Source organism: the organism of the source record quoted next, unplaced genomic scaffold (assembly GCF_019419815.1).
Source record: "Pyrus x bretschneideri cultivar Hongxiangsu unplaced genomic scaffold, Pyrus_bretschneideri_v1 Contig21, whole genome shotgun sequence".
Taxonomy (NCBI): Eukaryota; Viridiplantae; Streptophyta; class Magnoliopsida; order Rosales; family Rosaceae; genus Pyrus; species Pyrus x bretschneideri.
Window position 1 is genome coordinate 3,437,426 of NW_025999513.1, and position 21,884 is coordinate 3,459,309.

A 21,884-nucleotide genomic window follows, 5' to 3' on the forward strand; every position below is an offset into this window, starting at 1 on the left:
ATTACAAGAAAAATAACCGTTAAGTAATTTTTCTCCCACATTCTGTTATGGCAAAAACCCTAAGACACTTTCATATAGAAAACAAGCTCTTTTTTACACATAGATGGTAATTTTGAAGTTTTGAATCTTCCAATTAAAGTATAAATCTATTTATGCAAGAGTTGAATTATTGATTCATATGACATATACCAACGTTATAACTGTTAGCTGTATAAGTTTACCAAGTCTTGTCTTGTTCTTTTTGGACACCATTAGCAAGTCTTCTACTTCTTAATTACATAACACGATCGTAACATCGTGCTTTATTTTTATTGGATTACATATCCAACTGCTACTACCTAATGAGAGTTGAAGATTCTAATAGTTAGATAATAGACAATATTGATTAATTATGTTTTTTATGTGTGCATTCGTATGATATCATACTGATAATATTGGTCTTTGCTCTGCAATCTAAATTCGGAGAACATTTTCCGAATGAGGGTCAGCCTGGTTATGGACTTCCTTGGTTACATGTATCTTCTTTGAAATAAACGGATCTTCTTTGATATAAAATCTTGTAGTCAGGATGTTCATTTACAAGAAGAGCCCATGTTGTAGATGTTACAAATACAATTTTCAGAATCTAAAAACAGCTCTCTCGTTACTTCAACCGAGTGTGCTTAATTTTTTAAGCCTAGTTCCTCCATCAAACACCGTCTTCATGTTACAGCCGCCTCCAACTTCATACGAACAACCATTAATCTACAGGCGGATAGAAAATAAAACTTCGAAACCGGAGTAAGTGGGTGACTGTCCGTGACTGTTAAAACGTATCAAATTTTCAAAACAAGTAGCAAACGATGTACATGGCCTTACCATGATTTGAAACTAAGTGCCTCGTCGATACTCCAATTGCTTTGTATTCTCTAGTAATACCTGTCATTCAAACAGAGGCCACATGACAAGGCAGAACTTATCACTGGACGGGCGGAAAATAAAGCAAGAAGGTGCTTACTTCTCGAATATATGTTGCAACTGCCTTGCAGCCTTCAATTGCAAGTTGCACTACATTTTCAAAAATATCCAATGGTAATTTAGCATCCATCTGCATCAAAGATCATCACGAATAAGTGGTTTACAAAAGGTGCTAGAGAAGACACTGTAGATGCCAACTAACAATATAATTGTAACTTAAGCTTGTGAGAATATATTGCGAAACATATACGACAGATTACCTGAAGAAGAGTAATTTTGTCCAACTTCGGCATAATACCTAAAGTGACATCAGCACCTCCAGCACTATCTTCTACATAGTTTAAATCTGACAAGCCAGCGACAATAAGCTCACGTGAGAATTACAATATCATACTAGTACAATGGCATTATAGAAGCTGCACAAGCATAAAGTAACGTAAAAATTTACCAAGTAGATGTGTGCTATTAAGGTAACCGGCACTACAAGAAGTAACAAGATCACGCATTGGAATTCCAGCATCTGAAAGGGCCACGGTTGCAGCATTGATACATGCTGATCTAGTTCCTGACAAAAATAAAATAAAAATCAAACACACAGATAGATCTTTCAATTCTTTATGTAAAACAGTGAAGTAACCTGTTGAAATCTGGTAGTATTTGCAAAATAGTTAAACATTATAACCGAAACACAGATAACAGGGACAACCATGGTACTTTGTGAACACTATCGATCATATATTCTATTTAAATAACATGCAACAAAAGCAATAACTATTAACGAACTGCCTGCAGCGCAGTTTGACCCTCAAACACGACTTACCTCAATAGTAGTTAAAAAACACAAACTAACAACTTTAAATTCAAATACAAGTGGTTCATAGTACCCGTACATGAAATGAATAGAGGAGGCTTTGGATTTTCAGAAAATAAGCCTGGATCTACAAATATATTGAATGAAACAGGACCAAATATGCACATTGCACACACACATAGAAGGAAACAGGGCAGCATTGATTTATTACATAATCTGAAAGTACATTATCATATAGGACCTATGACTGCAACGAGGCACTAGGATTTACCTCCATCTGCTTGGAGAACTTGCGCAAAAATATCAATCTGCAACAAACGGATACAAGGCTCAATAAAGAACAAACTAGACATTCATGGAAGAAAAGTTCCCAAGATGCATCAGTGGAACCTGAGTCCGAGGCATTAAATGTGTCATAATGCATGCTTCCATGGTTTGCCGAATAACAAGAGAAATCTCTGTGGATCGTCTGAGAGCATAAAAATGTACATTTTAGTTATATAGTTTAATTTAGTTATGGATACAACACTCTGATGTTAAATTGTAAATTGAAGATGATCCAACATGTATGTATGAAAATGAAAGAGAATAGAATACACCCTTTGGTTTCCTCATGCGATCTCCAGTACTAAAATTTGCCATGGTGTACTCACACCGCACCTAAACTTATTAACAATGGCCAACGACATTACATTTACGAATATAATACATGCCTGTTCCGTTTATCGTATTCACCACAACACAGATAAATTTAATACACAGAGAATTAGATGAACTATTACCAGTGCCTTGTCATTCATCTGCTGGCTCCTATTTTGGACCAAGAAAACAAAAGTATATTAACAGCTAAAATGAATTTAAATTGAAAATTGGACAAGACATTTTAAATAATAATGAGTACCACGCACAAGTTCATTAAAATTTTAGCTCGAAATTATAGAATGAAGAAAAAAGAATTAGCTAACCTCTCGAGGGCCATACCCTGCAGCAATGACTTTGGTGTTTCCCATCTCAAACACAGCAGAACTGAAATTTGATATGAAAGATCAGCTTTAAAAAAAAAATTACAAGGATTAGAAAAGAAGAATCAAGGTTTTAGTAATTAGAACCCATCGGCTTTTTCCACAACACCAATCTCTCCTCGAATTTGTCTCATCTGGGATCACAGAAAAAAATATATATTTTATAAAAATAATTGAAACTTTATACTGGTGATGATTCAACACAACGGAAAATTGAGAGATGGAAAAATACTTCCATGGGCCGCCGACCATCCAAGCGAAGACCTTCTGGGCTCACGTACTCCATCTGTTAGAACTTCATAATAACCAACTTAGGAAATGCCATAGATAACAAGAAACAAATGGTAGCTAAAGCAATCACTGTCTAAAATTTAAACGTCATAACAACCAAACTGCAAAGTTCCTTAAATTGTTGCATAATAGCTTTGCTTCAGCAACAAAATGGCTATTCTATATCATTGTTCATGCCTACACTTCACTAACCAAACGGAAGTAAATTTAAAAAATATAAAAAAAGGAAAACACTTCACTAACCAAAAGGAAGTAATTCAAATAAAGAACGTTAATTCATGGAGAAGAAGCTAAGTTTGTTTTCACCATCCAATCAACACCATCAACAACTATTACACTTGTACGAAAGGATCATCTTTTATCTTTGTTTTAATCACGAAAACCCATTACAGCATAAACCTTCCTCCATGAAGATTACAATGAACAGGTACGGTGGAATAACCAAATCATTGGAACCCACTTCCTAATGACTCTCAAATGCAGAATATATCCCACAATAATGTTAATCTGTTACGGGAATTTCCATTCGAGGCTTATCTCCATTGTCTCAAGTCTGTGACACATACTTGCCTACCAACCTTCAATGCAAAGATTAAAAATTTAAAAATCCAGATAAAGTTTATCTTCATACATAAAGTTTATTGTTCTTTCATAATATATATTATAAACTCATGTATACATTCAATTAATTTTGAGCACTGATATTCCCACCCCTATGTCTTATTTCCCTCCCCACCATTTAATGAAATGTTACCAAGGAAAACTGATAAAAATAACTTGAAAACTTTGAGTTTTAATCAAAATGGCAAAAATGGGTTGTAAGTGAATAGTACTAGAAGTGACTTTTTAGAGTAAAAATGTTCTTAACATTAAAAGTAAACAGTACCGAAAGTATTTCGTTAAGACTCCCATGTTAATATTCTTAAACTCTTATTTAATTAAGTACTAAAATTTTGAAAAATAAAAAACAATAATTTAAAATAATAAATAAATAATGGTGGGTTGGATGTGGTACCTTTGGTGGAGAGAGGCCAGGAAAGATTTGGGCTAGAATTGACGAAAAGGTTGGAGGAAGGAATGGGTGTGTGCTAGACAAGGGCGAGAAACTTGAATGGAGGCAAAAGAGACTTGAGGGTGAGATCTGGGGCTTTGACAGAAAAGCAGGAAGAAGAGTGATTTGGGTAAACGGGTCTCTGTGGGGCGGCGATAGGTGTAAGTACTAGGGTTTGTCGGGAATATTCTGCCATAGATATGGAACTCGGTGAAAATAGAGGGTGGGGATCTTGAGAGAGATCAAGGTGGCAGATTTGGGATTAGTAGGAAAAGATATTATGAAATGGATGCCATGATTTGAAGGACACGCGTGGTTTGAAGAATATGATGAATGTAAAGGTCTTAGGTCTTGCATTTTCTTTCATCTTTTTTTTTATATATATTTATTTATAAATATTATTCAAAGATGTATTAGAGTTATTTAAAAAATATATATTACGGTTATTTTGGAAATAACGGGTGTGGGAAAATAATATTTTACTTTTTTTATTTTTTTATAGTGAGTGAGATTATCATGTGGATGAAAAAGTAAGACACTGAAGTGGTGGGTCTAATAACACTCTTAATTTTGTGGTATATTAAAAATAAGAGAAATTTTATTTGGACAAGTTTTCCTCTCTCTAAACCCAACTTTAATATTTTGTTACCTAAACTCTTTAGTTTACCCTCATAAATTATAAACGTAAATAAACTGGAAAAAGAAGAGCTCATCATACCCATTTCCCGACTGTTCTCTCGCCCTCCGCTGGCTCCTCCTGTATTTGTTGGGTCTGTCTTCCTACCGAATATTTGTTTCCTGATATTATCAGTGTGTTCCCCCCACCTCTCCCACACCCACCAATTCTTTGCGGTGGATACTCCACCAAACGTCCAGTGAATCTTTCCTTCTTCTCTTGCGCGTGATAGGGCCTTGCTGTTAAGAGGCAAAACTAAGTTGCATCGTCGACTCCATAAGCGACTTGTTGCAGAAGTCCAAAATGGAGTCAAATGGATTTTGTGTTGGGTCGGGTTGTTGAAGGCGATGGTTGATTTAGCAATCCCGCCTAAATTCTATATGCAGGAGAAAGAAAAGGGAGGTCTGAAGTGGTGGTTGAGTGGTGGTGCTGCATGTGGGTGCTATCTCGGTTGAATGGGTGTAGAAAGATATTTAATTTTCATTTTCTTATTTTATTTAGTATAAGGGGTAATATAGAAATTACAGAGAGTTTGTATTTTTTTAGCTAGGTGTAGAAAGAGTATTGTTGGGTCTAAAAAAATTACGCTAAAAATAATAAACAAATGTATCTAAACTTAACAATAAAATACTGCAAAATACATAAATTTGAGCAAGTAACTATAAAAAAAAAATCATCTTGCTCTTCTTGGTTCTCCTAAAATATTTGGTAGCGTAGGTTCCTTCATCTTGCTCGTCTTGGTTTTCCTAAAAGGATAATTCTTAAGTTTATATACTCACTGCGACGTTTGACTTGCTCTTCTCTTCCATTCCCATTTGGAAGAGTTATAGGGTATATATTCCCATCTAGCTTTATGGTTCCCAAATTTCTCTCCTATCCTCATCTAGCTACGAATCTGATGAGTAGTAGAAACATACTTCTAAATCAATTCCCAGACTTTACAACTCCCTAAAGAAAAAGTTCTTCAAAAACCCCAACCTCATTTTAAGCAATAACAAACGAATCAATATTAGATTTTTGAAATTACTAAACAATACCTGGTTTAACTCTGAATTGTTAGAAAAATGTAGTCATGCATATCGAACCGTTCCTGAGATCTTCTTTGATTAAAAAAAAAAATCATAAATATTTCACAAAGTGCATCTTTCTTGTTTTATATTTCTCCTCAATGAAATGATCAAATGCAATAGTTGAAATCATTACACTATATTTTTTATATTTGAGTTCAAATGTGGTGGTACATGGGTTTGAGTTTCTTATTTTCTCCTCATGCACTTGATTATAAATTTTAAATTTTACATGTGACTCAAATGTTAAATTTTTTCTGTTGGAATGAAGTTTTTCTCTTTGCATGACATTCACCTTTACACTCAAATAATTTTTGGAAATTTTAAATATAACTCTAATTACTTAAAAAAACAGATATATAACATTTAGTTTAACTCAAAAGTTATATATGAGTTTTAACTTTCCGATGCAAATTTGATCCAATCGTCAACATTTAAGTTCAAACTTGACTAGAAATGAAAAAGGTACACATAATATAACAAAGCAAAGTCATGACTTGAATCATTATGGGAAATGAAGATGAGACATCATTTTATGTGCAGCAAGGCAAGCAAATAAGAAATCTTTAAAATCATGTCATATGATTTGTTGGGTGACAAAGCTTAGGCCAGTGCAATTATTTTTACAGGTCTTGAAGAGGGAGAAGGAAGCAAGTAAAAGATTAGGGGAACACAATATTATCCCGGGGACCTCAGAGTTGGAGCTTGAGGCCTTTGAGGTCATCATAACCTTTCTAAAACAAGAGTTTGGCCGAATCCATCATCACCCCCAAACCAAAACACACTGCAAGTAACAAGAATGATTTCCTTAGTATTCATAGCTGGCCTGCATCAAATAGAACGCCACCACTTCTCAATATAGAGCCTCTCTCCTATGCTCTCCTCCACCATAGTAATTATGTGGGCACATAAGTTTTTATCTTGTTCTTCTTTTTCTTTTGTTACTTTTTATTTGGTCTTTCACACATCATTCTATTGCCAACCTTACGACACTGGTGGACTCTCTTGGACCCCCTTAACTAAGAGTTCAAATCTTTTGTACTTAAAACTCTTTGTGACCTTTCAGTGACCTATTTAACTATTAAAATAAGGTTTAAATGAATGGTCAAGAGTCAACAATGAAATAGGTTACAGAAAGATCACAAAAAATTTTGAATACAAAAGATTTGATCTCGTTAATGATACCCACAAATTGTTGCATAAGATTGAATAGTTTGTTGACATGCTATAGCAAAACAAAGCATATGACATTTGGATCAGAGTGATTTTGTGTGTAGATGTGACGTACCATTTTCACTAAGCTTGGAAATCTCAAATAAACTACTTGCAACAAGAAGAGGGATTATCAAAATAATTACTTCCTCATTCTACAACAAGACTGTAGTTTTGGCAAACTATTACCACAATTTTTTTTTCTTTTGTAAACATGTCGTAGCTCATATTGCCATGGTCTTACAAACAACTCGTAAAATAATATAACCTAACAAATAATTTCCAGATAACTTACCGACATCTTCTAATATTCAAATATCATGTCAAAAAGTAAAGGGTAATGCTAGGTAAGCCAAAATTTTAAACTCACAAATCAAATGATGTGTCACCAGTAGAAAATGAGTAATGCTAGGAAGACTAAATTTATAGACTAAGTTTTGTAAACTAAATGACATGGAAGTTGATGATTAGATTATTACTTAAACATTGATAAATGTGCTCATTTCTTATTAGTGACACATCATTTAGTTTGCAATTTTAGTCTATAAGTTTAGTCTCCATAGCATTACTCATAGGAAATAAGTACGTTAAGCAACACTTAAGTAATAATCCAATCATCAACAACCACATCATTAAGTAATAATCTGTCATATATGATTCCTCCTCAACCGTTAGAGATTAATTTGGATTTGGCTTATGACAAAGTCCTAGTGAAGATTCTTGATTGGAAGGATAAAGTTCTCAGGAACAAGACCGTTCGTATGGTGAAAGTCTTGTGGAGGAACCACTCAGTTGAGGAAGCTACTTGGGAGATAGAAGAGTGAATGCAAGATTTGTAACCACATTTGTTCTTAGATTGATTTTCAGTAGTGTTGAAATTTCAGGGACAAAATTTTCATAAGGGGGTAGGTTGTGATGATCTGTTCCTAATTTTTATGTAATTTCTCCCTAAGTGTGTAAATGACATTTATGCTGTTGTTGGCAAAGTGACATGGATGTGATTATGCTGCTTTAAATTATTTTTCCTGCTATCATAATTAAATAATAATCGTTGTTACGAACGCGTGAGCGTGAGTTGGACCCGAATCAGATTTGTAAAGATAAAGTTGAGCGCAGGTAAAGTACATTAACAACGGGTAGAGTTGTACACGTGTGTGCGCTAATCTATTAGTGTTGGGAACATTGTTCTTGATAGGGAGACGAATTTTCTTGCATACATTTACTATGTAAAATCTAAAAATCTTATCCCCTTCTCCTTTTAAAAATATGACTCGTGCCCCCAAATCCCTCACCACCAATTATTTTGCTTCCCACTTTCTTTCACCCAATTAATCATCATCTCTCTCTGCTCAGCCAATCAGAAAACACATCACACTCTCTCTCATCTCTCTCTCTAACCCGTACTCCCTCCTTCTCTGTAACAAAGAAGAAGAACACCAAGTCTTCATAAATCGAACCTAAAAACACTACCATCGTGTTCCTTTCGTCACCACAATCACAACTGTACCAACCGATCACAAGTTCGTTGAGTTTTAAGTGGTCAACGCAGAGCAACTCGAAACCTTCGACTCGGACGAGTTTGCATCGATATGATCCTGGCCGAGTTTCAATGTTTTGAAGGTTGTGGAAGCATCTAGCCAACTCCTTGGAGTTCCTAGACAAACTTTGGAGTGAAGTTGACATGAGAAAACATGTTTTCGAGGAGTCGAGCTTAGGGCCAAAAGCTTTTGAGGCATTTTCAGTCCTCTTCCGTCTACCTTTTGGACTTTTAAGAGGTAAAATAATGTTCTCCTTGTCACAAGCTTCAAATCTATATAATTTTCATGAAAAATGGTTGAGAAATGAAGAAGTTATAAAGGTTTGAAATTTTTCTACAAAACCGGCGAAAAATCCCTAGTTTCTGACGAAACCAAATTGCGGCCAGCGGCGGCGGATGATGACAACCCACCAGAGAAGACGACGAATATTTCATCAGACTTGACGGAATATTCTAACGGCGTCAGGTAACGCCGTTACTATTTAACGAAATATTCCTAACATCTATTAGGGTTCTGTCAGGCGCGTGCCTGCACGTGGCCGTGGGTTAGGCGGTGCGTGAGGGCTTGTCTGGCCTCCGGCCGGCGAGTGGTTGACACGTGTAGGTCAGTGACTTCGAGTAAAACATTTTCGTATATTTAAATCTTCCGTTTGAGCAAACCATAGGGAGTTATTCCTAGCTTTTAGTGTATGTCTTTATTAACTAATTAGTATTAGTTGTTTCACATATAGGAAAGACTTACCCTGAGGACGTACGAGGACAAGCAAGACTAGGGGACTACGATCCATCGACATGTCAGTGAGTGGGCATTTTTGTTTTTGTGTGTGTGTGTGTGTGTGTGTGTGTGTGTGTGTGTGTGTGTGTGTGTGTGTGTGTGTACAGATTGCTTAAGGGGAGGGATCCCCATTTTTTCAAAAAAATGGGGACACGCTCCCCACCGTTAGATGGCTTTTATTGAAATTGTGTGATTAAGATTAAAACACAAGCCACACAATCTCAACCACACAATTTCAGCGTGTTCCCATTTTTTTAGAAAAATGAGGATCCCTCCCCTTAAGCAATATGTGTACACACACACACACACACACACACACACACACACACACACACTTTTTATAGTTTCCACAAATGCTTTTAAATTGATTTATGCATTTTATGCCATGTTTTATTAATTTTAAAATGCTATTATGTGGTTGTGATTTATATATGGTCATGGCATAATCATATGCATTTTACCTACTCATAAATGTTGTACTGTTGTGAAATGCTAAAATAATTACGGGATGCACAGGTAGGTCCAGGTAAGGTTATTATGTTTTTTGAGGTTGTTGAATCATTATGCCATGCTTACATTCATATAGTCTACTCATCATTGCTACACCCAAGTGTTAGTGCTCAGCCCAGGGCCAGGCTAGTCTTTCACATGTTGTTCACATTAGCACTGCACGCTCGCCTTGGATCCAAGTAGGTGCTAGTCCTGTTGTACAAATTGCAATAGGCAATTTCGACTCATATGTGACAACGAATAGCGCTAGTCTTCACATGATTGTAACACTAGAGCGTATATTATTACACCTAGTCCTGTTGTACATGTCGCGTTAGGCGACTCTGACTCGTGTACTAGCATAGATTAATGAGCAATAGGTGCAGTCGTATAGGTCACATTAGGCAACTCTAACTTGCTTGCTAGTATAGATTGTTGAGCACATGATATATTTATATTGCTATTGAGATTGTGATGTGGCATGCTTCTAGATTTACTATTGCTTTGCATTTGATTTCATACCTATACGTAGTATCATTTTCTAGAAACTATACATGTTTTACAACGAGGGGTTAGTATGTTCAGAAAATAAATGAATTTTATAAATCTTTATTTTTGTGCCCACTCACCCTTCTGTTTTTCGCCCCTCTAGGTCCTAGATAGCTGACCTATGTGGCGTGCGAGGATTAGCGACGACTCTGACATATTCCTATTTAAACGTAGGAACTTATCGCATTGTGTATTAAGTACTTTTCTAGTTTCAACTGCACTATTTATCATCTATGCTCTGAACATTTGTATTTTATGGGTTCTACCCACTACTGCGCACTCACTTTAGTAGTTGAAATAAGTTCTAGTTTCGATTTTAATCTATTTAAATTTTTACATTATTCACATTTTGGTTCGGGTGACGGCGAACATGCCTTGACTCCGGTCAGGGTGTGCAAAAAATAATTTCCTTTTACAATTTAAAATATAAAAAAGAAAATACATTGACTCTACGAGACGAAATATATAGCTTTTGTTGTGCAAAATTTTTATTCTATTTATTTCTTTATATACTTTGCGCAACGAGTATTAAAATTTCGTTGCTCAAATACCTTTTGCGCCACAAATCGTATTTTATCGAGCAAGGGTTTATTTTTACTACTGAGTGTATTATGGGTTTTAGACTTTTATTATGATATTGAATTTTACTCTTACTTTTTTTATGGCATCTCAATTATAGAAGTTTGAAATTCCATAATTAGAATATGATTCACACTCGAGAACAATCCTTGAATCTAGGGTACCAAATTAGATGCAAATTATATAGGGTCTGATCAACCATTTCTCTATAAGCTGCAAGCTAGTGATACGCAAGTTTTGAAGCCCATCTCTTTTTACCATTCTCAATAGTTGTATGCTTTGAATCTGTTGTCCTTGTATTGTTTGACATCCTAGAAGCTATCCAAACAAAAGATCATGAATCCACTTGAGGATATATTAAAATAATATTTCCCTTAGTTATACAAAATAAAAAAAGGGGTAAATTACAGTAAATTTAACATCTTTGTTGGGTACTGACACATTACAAAGTCTTAGTAGGGGAAAAAGAAAACGAAAACTACTGAAATTAGGGTTGTTTTGTGGAGTTAACATGCTTAGAACTTGGAGGTTTCGTTTTAAGCACAGGATTGCTCTCAAAGAAATTTGTAGGCCGAAGCTCAAATCCACCGCTTAATGTTGGCATAATTGGAAAATCTTCTTGGCAAGGAACATGATGAAACCCCACGGTGTACCATAACACTATGTCCTTATTTTCAATCTCTCGATTTCTGCACATTTTCACATAATTTAGAACAAAAGAAATTTACACAAACATATGTCTAAAATTGTTACTCACACATACACCTCATTTGGTTTACGAATTTGATTTAAATTTTTGATATGCTTAACAGTATCTATAATTAAATAATATTAATTGTTTAAATATACCTGAGGCTCCAAGTAGCCAGTGTTTCTTCTCCATGGCTCCGATCAGCATATAGTCCTCCAGCCCATTTTTCAGACTTGTTATAAGGTGTGACCCATACATTGTAATTGGTAAATGCACCTCGGATTTGTGGGTAATCATCGTCGTTTAAAAGTGCTTTTGATATTGACCCTGGAATTAGACGCTAACCGATGCTGTTTCCAGGTTTGGTCTTCTTGTTAGGGTTTACCACAACCAGCTCCGATGCCTTCAAACCCAACTGAATTTTTGCATCCGATTCGGTTTTAGCTGTCTCACTTTCAACTGTCCAATAGCTCTTTCTAGGTGAGTTCTTGTCTGTCACTCTTTTGGTCACCAAATTGTTTTTGACAAAGGAGTTGGCTTCACCATCCACATCAAGATCAAGGTAATAGGTCAAGAAATGGTCGTGGTACACCCCAATTGTATAATCTGCTAGCAATGTACCATAAGCATCCTCCTTTATTTGACTAGTGTGAGTGTAATCCGCAGCCTTCACTTCTAGTATTCCTGTTAAGCCTACCTGTTTGAAAAAGAAAATGGTTTAGCTGCAACGCAGAAACACCTAATGACAATTTATTCACTCCTCCATGTCTACTTTTTCTCTGAATTATTACAAAAAATGAATGTAAAATCTTATGCCGATCGATGGCAAACAAATTAAAATACTATCCATCTTTATCAATTATCATACCCCAATTTTGATGGAGCCGCTTGGCTTAAATTCCCAGTCGAGTATGTAATCGTAGTTGCCAACAGTTGCGACCATCCTCACTATCAAGCTCAGTTCTGGCCTAACCTCCGTTATCTGTAAAACCAAGATCTGTCATGTTAGAATACAACACAGTGGCAAACAACGTCGGTTGAAAATTCAGGCATAAAATGTGTAATATAATTTGAATCAGAATTAAGAACTTGTAACAAATATTATATTTTAACTAGATAGTGTGTGTCACCCAACCTGCAACGTGGTAGGAAAAGTTTTGACTCAAATTTTTTCTCCACATGTTAAGAAAATGCTAGAATGGACCACACATTCAAACCATGCATGTTGCATCGGCTAATGGCATGACGTAACGCGACAATTGATATGTTTAATTAACAATCAACCATAATAAATGAACAACTATAAGAAATACAAAAAAGGACTTGTTCAACTTGTAGTTAAAAATCAATTTGATGCCCTACCAGTTCTCCATGAATTGCATATTCAGTGTGACGCCACATGACACTTCCAAACTGTTGCTCAAATATGCAAAAAGCATTAGATATTTTAACAGGAGTACCATCCTCCCCAGCATAGTATGCATCCAAGAACTCAGCATTGGCAGGGCAATCAGTCAAGGGCTCAAGTGGCATAGCCAGTTGACCAAAACCATATTCACCGGCATCAAAGAAGGTCTTGTAGTACCATTCTTCAGTTGGGTCCATGTACGGCACAAAAAGCTCGGATACGAACGCTCTGTATAATACTTGACGATATGTAGCGTTTTCTAGATCGTAGATTGATGCCAACGAAATTATTGGACCAGCTCGAACATTAAATCCCAAATGGAAATCCCAATTAGCCCAGCTGTATGAATATTGGACTTATAAATCAGAAAATTAATGAGTGATTGTAGACAAACAACATAATGAATAGAAGGTAAGTTAAAGCTAAGCCTTAAACCAACATGAATTTTGGCTCCACAACTAAAAATTAATAGTATAGTCTCCACCTCCATGTTCTTTGCTTTTTGTTTTACTTTTTATGTTTTAAAATGCAAAAAAATTATTGTTAGTGTTGGCTGTTGCGATTACATTCTGATGAGAAAAATAGAGTATTGGCTTCTGAATTTTGATTCAATTAGAGTTTGGTGTATAAACTAAAAATTTTTGAGTCATGGTCTCTAAGCTTGTCACAATATAGATCAATGATTTGTTTTTTTTTTATAACTCCGTTAAAATTTTCATCTCTTTTTTTTCCCCCTTGTAATCCTTTATTTTAGACAAAAATTTGAACAGTGTTATGCAAAAGAACTAAAACTCCACATTGTGACAAATTTAGAGACAAATACTTATAAATTTTTAAATTATGAACCAAAATTTCAGTTGGGTCAAGTTCAGATCAATACTCCAATTTCTAAATTTTAAGCCTTGCGTAGGAAGGGGGGAAAATCAAGCACTGGTGAAGCTTAACCTAGAGGCACCATAATGGTCCAGATGGATCCATCTTTAGGACATGGATCCTCTCCGGATCTATGCATCCTAATCTTAGGGATCTACCAATTTAGGTCATTTAAATTTGACCCAACGGCTATAAACAGGGGTTCATTTTAAAAGTTATAATAACTTTAGCCGTTGGATCAAATTTCAATGGCCCGGATTGGTGGATTCCTAGGATTAGGATGCATGGATCTGGAGAGGATCCATGTCCCATCCTTTATGCATTAATATAGAGTAATATTAAGAAGACTAAATTTTTTAAATCAACTTGCAAACTAAATGATGTGTCACAAATAAGAACAAGCACGTTAATCGATACTTAATTAATAATCCAACCATCTCCAACCACATCATTTAATTTATAAATTTGGTTTAAAAAATTTAATCTCCCTAATATTACTCATTAATATATAACCATAGTGATCCAGATGGATCCATCGTTTTCCTTATTTTCGAGTCAATAATTCCATATTTTTAAATCAACAATTCAATACCATGCGGCACCATAACAAGACAATGAGCTTCAATCTTTAAGTCCATTAGGACAAGGAGTCACCAGTTGACAAAGATGTACAATACACGTATACACTAGCAAAGGCGGAGGCAGTAACAGTTAAGGGTGGGTTCTAGCGTAGGGAGAATTTTAGTCGTTTAAAGTAAAAAATACTGATAATTTAGACTATTATATTATTTTTAATTGTTATAGTCCATCCAATAAGTAAAAGTTTTGCAAAATATGATTACTTATAGAAAAAGTAAGAATTAAAAAATATTACATAAATTATTTACTTCAATCAATATTTATTATTATTATATTTCAAATACCACACACGATGACACACAGGTCTCAATAAGTCTTTTTATTTTATTAGTCTATAGGGAGTAGTCTATAGTGATTAGTTTAGGTTTCCTAGGAGGAGTAGTCATCCGATTTTAAAAAATAGATTTAATATTTTATTATTTTAGGTTTCATAGGAATAGTTTATTTTTTATTTTTTGACTTTTGGGGTACAACATTGACAATTTTTCACTTTTCAGAAAGCCTTTATCCCGATGAGAAAGTTTATTGATTTTTCTCATCAATAGGTAAGTTTATGACCATTTTATTCTTATGTCTTGATGATTTTATTTGTTTATTGCTTTAATTTTAAGAGTTTAAGAGTTCGTACAATGGTACTTTAAAACAAGACTTCGCAACAAGATAGAGAATGAATTTTTAGCATATTCAATGGTTGTGTACATTGAAAAAGAGTTTGCCGAAAAGATTGATTCAGAATAAATAACAAAGGATTTCAATTCCATTAACTTGAATAGGTACTTTTTCATTTATTTGTTAAATTGTTATGACAAGATTGATGATGTATGTATCTTTCTACTATAAGTTGCAACTTTAAATGTTTTCTTTGTTAAATCTAGTTGAAACTTGTTTTATTCATAGTTAAATTTCTTACTTTAAATTATTACTTTCAGGCTTGTTATTGTGTTACTTTATGTAAGTAATAAAAAAATTTAACCATTTGATCTCCTCGTAATAATTTTAGTTTAGCCCACCCACCAAATAATTCATGGCTCCACTATTGTACATTAGCCAGGTCATTGCCGACATTTGTCCTGTGATTACATAGTCAAGACTCAAGGTTGCAAATATGAATTTGTAATGTCTAATTACAATTCTACGCCTAATTTGTGGAATATTTATCGTTCAAGTTTGTTGTCATATGAAAATTCTGGGGGACAAACCAACTAGTCAACTAAAGTCAAGAATAATGATTTTAAAATAATTGAAAGTGTTTTTGATGAAAATATTTTTTGTATCAATTAACAAAAATGCAAGTGAATATTGCAAAAACGCTTGAAGTGCATTTTGCCAAGTTTTAAAACCCAAAAATATTTTATCTAAAAACATTTTTAGTTATTTTAAAAATACTTTCAAATAAATTGTCGCTTCTACATTGTCCAGAGAGATTGTTCTTTTTGTCGGTTTTCTAAAAGCAAACCCAACACTTAATTAATTGAGGCTAACTGGCCTATATATTTAGGACACTTTGAATGTGGTCCTTAATTATCAATGTTCTTTGATTCAAATCTTCCTGGTCTTTAGTTTTTTATCAAAATTCCGAATAGTAATGTAATAATGTATTTCTATATAGGTTATTATATTCTTAACTTAAAAATGAAATTTGTAGTTATTTATATTAATGAGATTTAAAATAAAACCTCATAATTTATGGGATTAAAAATAAATTATACTTTCCAATATATTTTGTGTGTGTATATATATTGTCACATCCCGGCCCGGGCCGGATTAGGGGTAGAAAAAATTCCAGAAAATCCCGAACCGAACCGAAAAAATCCCGATCCCAAACCAAAAATTTCTCAAACCGAAATTCCCGAAATTTTCGGGATGCTATCGCAAGCCGGTCCCAAAATTTCGGTATGGGATTCGGGATTCGCTTCTCGATATTTCGGGAATCCCATACCGAACCGAAAATATATAATATTAATTATTATTATATATATATATATATATATTTATACATATATATATATTATTCTTTTATAATTGATGCTAGTAGTTTCTAATTCATGCTCTGCAACCTGGAATGCCCTACACCTTGCATATTTTTCTTGTTCTGTTTGATATTCATGCGGATTTTATTATTGATGCTGCCATGGTGATGATTTCAGAAGGCTTGATTCTTTTGTCTCTCAACAGATTGGAAAAAGGGTTTAATTAATTTGAATTTTGACTATGATAAAAACAGTCAGGCATGCCATTGTTCAATTAAATGGTAGTGTGAATGAAATGAAATTCCTAGTTCATGAATGTGTTCTTGAATTATATATTTGAAGAACAATTCATAATTTCATATTTCAATTTGAGATTCCCGATTTGTCCCAAAATCCCGAAAATATTTCGGGATTCCCGAAAATTTGGTTTGGGATTGGTCTTCAAATTTCCGTCCCGAAAAATTTTGGTTTGGGATTCGGGATATTAGTTTTGGTATGGTATCCCATACCGAACCACCCCTAGGCCGGATCACTTCCCGGGCCCACTCCACCACCGTAGCACGATATTGTCCGCTTTGGGCTTCGACCACACCCTCACGGTTTTGTTTCTGGGAACTCACACGAGAACTTCCCGATAGGTCACCCATCCTGGGAGTGCTCTCGCGCGCTACTCGCTTAACTTCGGAGTTCCCATAGAACCCGAAGCGAGTGAGCTCCCAAAAGGCCTCGTGCTAAGTAGGGATGGGATATACATATAAGGATCACCCCCTGGGCGATGTGGGATGTCACATATATACACATGGGTACATTCATAAAAACTAACTAAAAAATTATTGTACCAAATCATTGGTACATTTTTCAAAAAAAAAAAGAAAAAGAAAGAGATATTAGGCTTAATAACATTATTAAATTTCTTTTATTAAACTTGACATAGAAACATTCTCAAATCAACGAAATAGAATGTACCCATATAAGTTCACAAATGGATTAGAGAAAAGATTAAATGCATTTTATATAAAAATAAAAAAAAATGGGTACATTTTATATTAAAAAGAGGTACATTTTTCATATAACAAATTGGTATATTTAAATATGGGTACAAATCAATTTTTTTTTATAAAAATTTAATGGGTACAAACTTACTCTAATTTTATTTTTTATATTTTAGAAATGTTTGAATTGAAAATTAATTAGTAGTTTAATAAGGGTGTGAATATTAAAACTCTAAATCAATTACTAATTTTTATTATAAAAATTATGTAACTTACATGTAATTCATTAATATATTAATGATAGGAACTTTGATCAAAATCTAAAAACTAATAAGGTCTTAATCAATGAACATTAAATACTAAAGACCGAATACTAATTTTTCATATTCATTTTCCGGTCCACCTTCATTATCATAAGTTGGGGTGTTTTATTTTATTTTTATGAAAATAATTTATGCAAGGTTTTTCTCTTTTATATACCTTTTTTGCGTCTTTATAAGTTGGGGTTTCTTTGCAGCCACAAGTCTGAATTGAACAAGTACTAACAGAATTAAGAGGAACTGTTAAACATAAAAATGGTTTGTTGAAATGAAGATAATCAACCTCTGTGCGAAGTTTCTTGTGATCACACATTTCTCTTAAAGTAAATTCACGTAAAGCTAACCTTATTTTGTGCCCGTCGATTTTGAACCCGGGTCCGTTCGGTTGCTCGATAACGAAACCATTCAGCGGCGGACCGAATGGCGGCTTCTGCTTTGACAGCCGATACTCCGTTCCTTCAGCCTTCGGCATCGGAAGCCTAGACCTGTCATAATACTCCACTATTTTCATTTCATCAAGATCAACCAACAAAGATACTCCCTCCAAGGGCCTCATGTACAGATTAGCCGTGCCCTCTTTATAAAAAGACAGAATTTTAATAGCTCTTCTACTATGCTCCTCCCCAAACCACCCAACTGTAAACGTGGCACAAACAACGTCGGACAAGTTAAGTTCCCTCTTCTTAACCGAATCGAGAAATGGTTGATAGGAAAACGGAAGTGCACTTGCCGCTGTTTGTTCGTCGTTGGTGAGCATAGGGTAACCATCATTTTCACCGTAAACTTTATCGGAAATTATGTAACGATTGGATAAATCGACCACGAGCTCGTGGGTTTCTTTGTGGAGGCGTGCGATGACAAAGGCTCGTCGAGGAGGGGGATTTGATTTGGTTTTTGATGAAAGCCATGATTGGAGGACTGGTTTGTCTGGCTCGTCTAAACCTATGTATTGAAAGGTTAGGTTGTGTTTGAGGCCAGATGGGTATGATTTTTTCACTATGGTTCGGACCTTTTTGAATTCAGATGGGGTTAAGGGATCTAGTGGGTGGTGGCTTGAGATTATTAGGGAGAAGGTGAAGAACAAAGGGAGTAAGAAGAGCGTTAGTTTCATAGTTGAAGCCGCCATGGCTTTCCTTGTGCATATCAAATAAGCGAACGTATCAAGCCTCCATAAATAGTCCGTTTCTGGTCATATTTTAAAAGGAAATTGCTAGTGGTATCACATTTTTTTAACAATTATATGATGTGACAAATAATATGTACATGTCAATTAATAAGTGAGAAATGATAAACGCACACCCTTTTTAGCATATTAGTACCCACTTATATTTTATCTTGACCATTAATCTATTTGTCTTATTTAAACCAATGACTAGAAAGAAAAAGTGTATGAAAATCATTCTATTAATAAATTTATCTCATTAAATGTTGGTTACATGTGTCAATTGTCATTTTACGGGTACATGAATATGGTCAAACAATGTGGTCTCTCCTGTTTATAGTCCATGGATATAATGTCTTACAAGTAAACAAATAATCATTAAATGTTGGTTACATGTGTGAATTGTCATTTTACGGGTACATGAATAAGGTCAAACAATGTGGTCTCTCTTGTTTATAGTCCATGGATTTAATGTCTTACAAGTAAACAAATAGTTGATTAATTATGAATAAGACATCTTATTTCTCGTTAAATGACTAATTGCAATCGATTGGTTCAACTTCAGTGCAAGGATGTAAACTGAAGATATAATGTTAGAAACTCTAGTGTCATCTTTATTGGAAATTTTTGGAAGATTTCAAGATGTAAAATTGTTTGCTTTAGTCTTGAATTCTCACCACATTAAGTTCTGAATTCCCACTTTTTTAAGAACATTATATATTTTGAAAAACTGAGCTAGCTAGAATTACGATGGAAAGCTAATCTCCCTGGTAGCTAGGGTGAAAATGTGAATTTGGAGGGTTTGCCTCAACATTCTACCTACTCGCGCTAATTTGGAGAAAAAAGAGGTGGCAGTGGACAATATTTGTATTCCTTGTAGCTCGTCTTTTGAGTCAGCACTACATGTGTTTAGTGATTGCCCATTTGCCCAAGCGGTATATTTCTCCTCCCATTTGAATTTGGGTCCAAGGCCTCTGGTGCATTCCTCTGTGTGTGATTGGGTGTCTTCATGCGTTTCTTCCTTTCCTACTAGTCAGCTGGCTTTATTCCTAATACTCATTCATTCGATTTGGCGTGAATTAAACTCTCTGCTATGGGATGCCAAAGTTGAAAATCCAGCTTTGGTAAGTCATTTAACCAAAGGAAGAGGACCGTTAACGACAAAGTTTGGGACTGGAATTGGGGAAGAGAAGGCTTTGAGACAACGAAGGAGGTTGGGATAGACCGGAGCCGAAGAGGCATACATGTTTTCACGCTTCAGAAAATTCAACAACAGTGAAGGCTGACGAGTATCGGCCCTGCCAACAACAATGAGTTGCATTAGTTGGAATTGTAGAGGGCTTAGGAACCTCCAGACAATTCATTCTCTGAAGATACTTGTTCTCACTAAAGTTCCCACTGTGCTTTTCCTATGCGAAATGAAAAGCTCAGTTCAATACATGGAGAGGATGAAAATACAGCTACAATATGATTTTCTTTTTACGGTCTCGAGTAGAGGAAGGTTTGGAAGACTCTGTGTGATGTGGAAAAATGAGGTTAGCATGTCCTTACAAACCTATTCTTCTAACCATATCAATTTGGAGGTTGGTGGTTTGAGGGATGCAAGACATTGAAGGATTACTTGTTTTTATGAATATCCTAATGAAGCGAAAAGACACAAGTCGTGGACTTTGCTCGAACAACTCAAGGCAAATGCAAACTTGCCGTGGTGTTGTTTAGGGGATTTTAATGAAATTCTAAAAGCCGACAAGCAAGAAGGGGGAGACCTGCGTAATGAGCGACAAATGCAGGGTTTCTGCAATGCAATGAATGTGTGTCAATTGATTGACTTAGGGTATAAAGGAAACAAGTTTACATGGGAAACAACACGTGGATGAGGCATAAGGGTTAGACTTAATCGGGTTCTTGTCAACCAGGAGTGGATAAATTTATTTCCAAATGCTTCGGTTTTTCACCTCAAGCCAAACTCCTCAGATCATATCCCGTTGTTACTTGATTGGGAGGCAAAGTGCATATTAAAGTACAAAAAATCTTTCTGTTATGAGGAAGCTTAGACGGCAAGGGAAGTATGTACAAAGGCTGTACAATTGGGGTGAGCTGCTGAATTTGAAGGCTCGCCGATGTTTCTAGTTACGGAAAAAATAAAGGCCACTCGAGTTCAATTGATCAATTGGGTGAACCGTGGACATCGAAGACTCCCTAGCAATATTGTAGCAAGTGAGGATAAGTTGAATAGTCTCTTTGGCCAGCCTTTCAACGATACCACCATTGCCCGACGGAAAGAATTATAGAAGCAACTCCACTATTTACTTGCTCAAGAGGAAGCCTTTTGGAGGTAACGATTCCGAGAGAATTGATTACATTTAGGTGATCAAAACAATAAATATTTTCACCAAAAGGCGAATTGAAGGCAACAAAGAAATGGTTACATGGCCTATTCGACGAAAATGGAGATTGGCATGACGACAAACCCGTATGGAGAATATTATTATGAATTATTTTACATTGCACTATTACTGTAGTACTTTCTTGGGTCAAGACCAATTTTACGTGTATGTTCACATTGCACCATTACGCTCACTTTTGATTCATTGTTGGTGTAAGCCAGTACTAGTTGCTCTTGCATCTAGGACTCATATGTGATGTGCTTATCGTCGGCTTCATGTTATGAAGACTAGCTCAAGCATAAATTATTACACACAACCTCTTCATGTACCTACTTTTTGCATAGATTTGTGTCTTTGCATTTTAATAAACATATTGTGGTACATTGTTGAGATACTTGTGATTTATCTGTACCCTTAGTATAATTG

General features: G+C 35.1%; 2 protein-coding genes across 10 annotated transcripts; both read right to left on the bottom strand.

Moving 5' to 3' along the window:
• Positions 1–520: 520 nt before the first annotated feature.
• LOC103956627 (exosome complex component RRP41 homolog) lies at positions 521–3,692 on the bottom strand. Of its 9 annotated transcripts, XM_048584349.1 has the most exons (9): positions 3,023–3,674; positions 2,551–2,924; positions 2,159–2,428; positions 2,040–2,076; positions 1,406–1,522; positions 1,218–1,303; positions 998–1,087; positions 859–918; positions 675–744 (listed from the first exon to the last, which is right to left on the bottom strand). In XM_048584349.1, the coding sequence occupies exons 3-8, from the start codon at positions 2,198–2,200 to the stop codon at positions 871–873; spliced, it is 420 nt and encodes a 139-aa protein (XP_048440306.1). In that variant the 5' UTR covers positions 2,201–2,428; positions 2,551–2,924; positions 3,023–3,674; the 3' UTR covers positions 675–744; positions 859–870. The 9 variants fall into 9 exon arrangements, 8 of the variants coding, with proteins under 8 accessions (XP_048440305.1, XP_048440306.1, XP_048440304.1 ...); XM_048584348.1 differs by having other exon boundaries at positions 521–683; positions 2,040–2,428; positions 3,023–3,678; XM_048584347.1 differs by having other exon boundaries at positions 675–722; positions 2,040–2,428; positions 3,023–3,678.
• Positions 3,693–11,865: 8,173 nt separating this feature from the next.
• On the bottom strand, positions 11,866–19,090 carry LOC125477339 (primary amine oxidase 2-like). Its single transcript, XM_048584337.1, has 4 exons — positions 18,254–19,090; positions 13,070–13,454; positions 12,576–12,689; positions 11,866–12,404 (listed from the first exon to the last, which is right to left on the bottom strand). The coding sequence occupies exons 1-4, from the start codon at positions 19,033–19,035 to the stop codon at positions 12,048–12,050; spliced, it is 1,638 nt and encodes a 545-aa protein (XP_048440294.1). The 5' UTR covers positions 19,036–19,090; the 3' UTR covers positions 11,866–12,047.
• Positions 19,091–21,884: the final 2,794 nt, after the last annotated feature.

What these genes read in the sequence shown, in the direction of transcription:
- LOC103956627 (XM_048584348.1), bottom strand. Translation starts at nt 2,121, where the DNA reads ATGTCTAGTTTGTTCTTTATTGAGCCTTGTATCCGTTTGTTGCAGATT. An exon ending in AGTTCTCCAAGCAGATGGAG is followed by an intron (nt 1,523 to 2,039) that starts GTAAATCCTAGT and finishes TATTTTTGTCAG; the next exon opens with GAACTAGATCAGCATGTATC. An exon ending in TTGCAACATATATTCGAGAA is followed by an intron (nt 919 to 997) that starts GTAAGCACCTTC and finishes TTTGAATGACAG; the next exon opens with GTATTACTAGAGAATACAAA.
- LOC125477339 (XM_048584337.1), bottom strand. Translation starts at nt 19,035, where the DNA reads ATGGCGGCTTCAACTATGAAACTAACGCTCTTCTTACTCCCTTTGTTC. An exon ending in ATCGACGGGCACAAAATAAG is followed by an intron (nt 13,455 to 18,253) that starts GTTAGCTTTACG and finishes ATATTCATACAG; the next exon opens with CTGGGCTAATTGGGATTTCC. An exon ending in ATGCAATTCATGGAGAACTG is followed by an intron (nt 12,690 to 13,069) that starts GTAGGGCATCAA and finishes TTGGTTTTACAG; the next exon opens with ATAACGGAGGTTAGGCCAGA.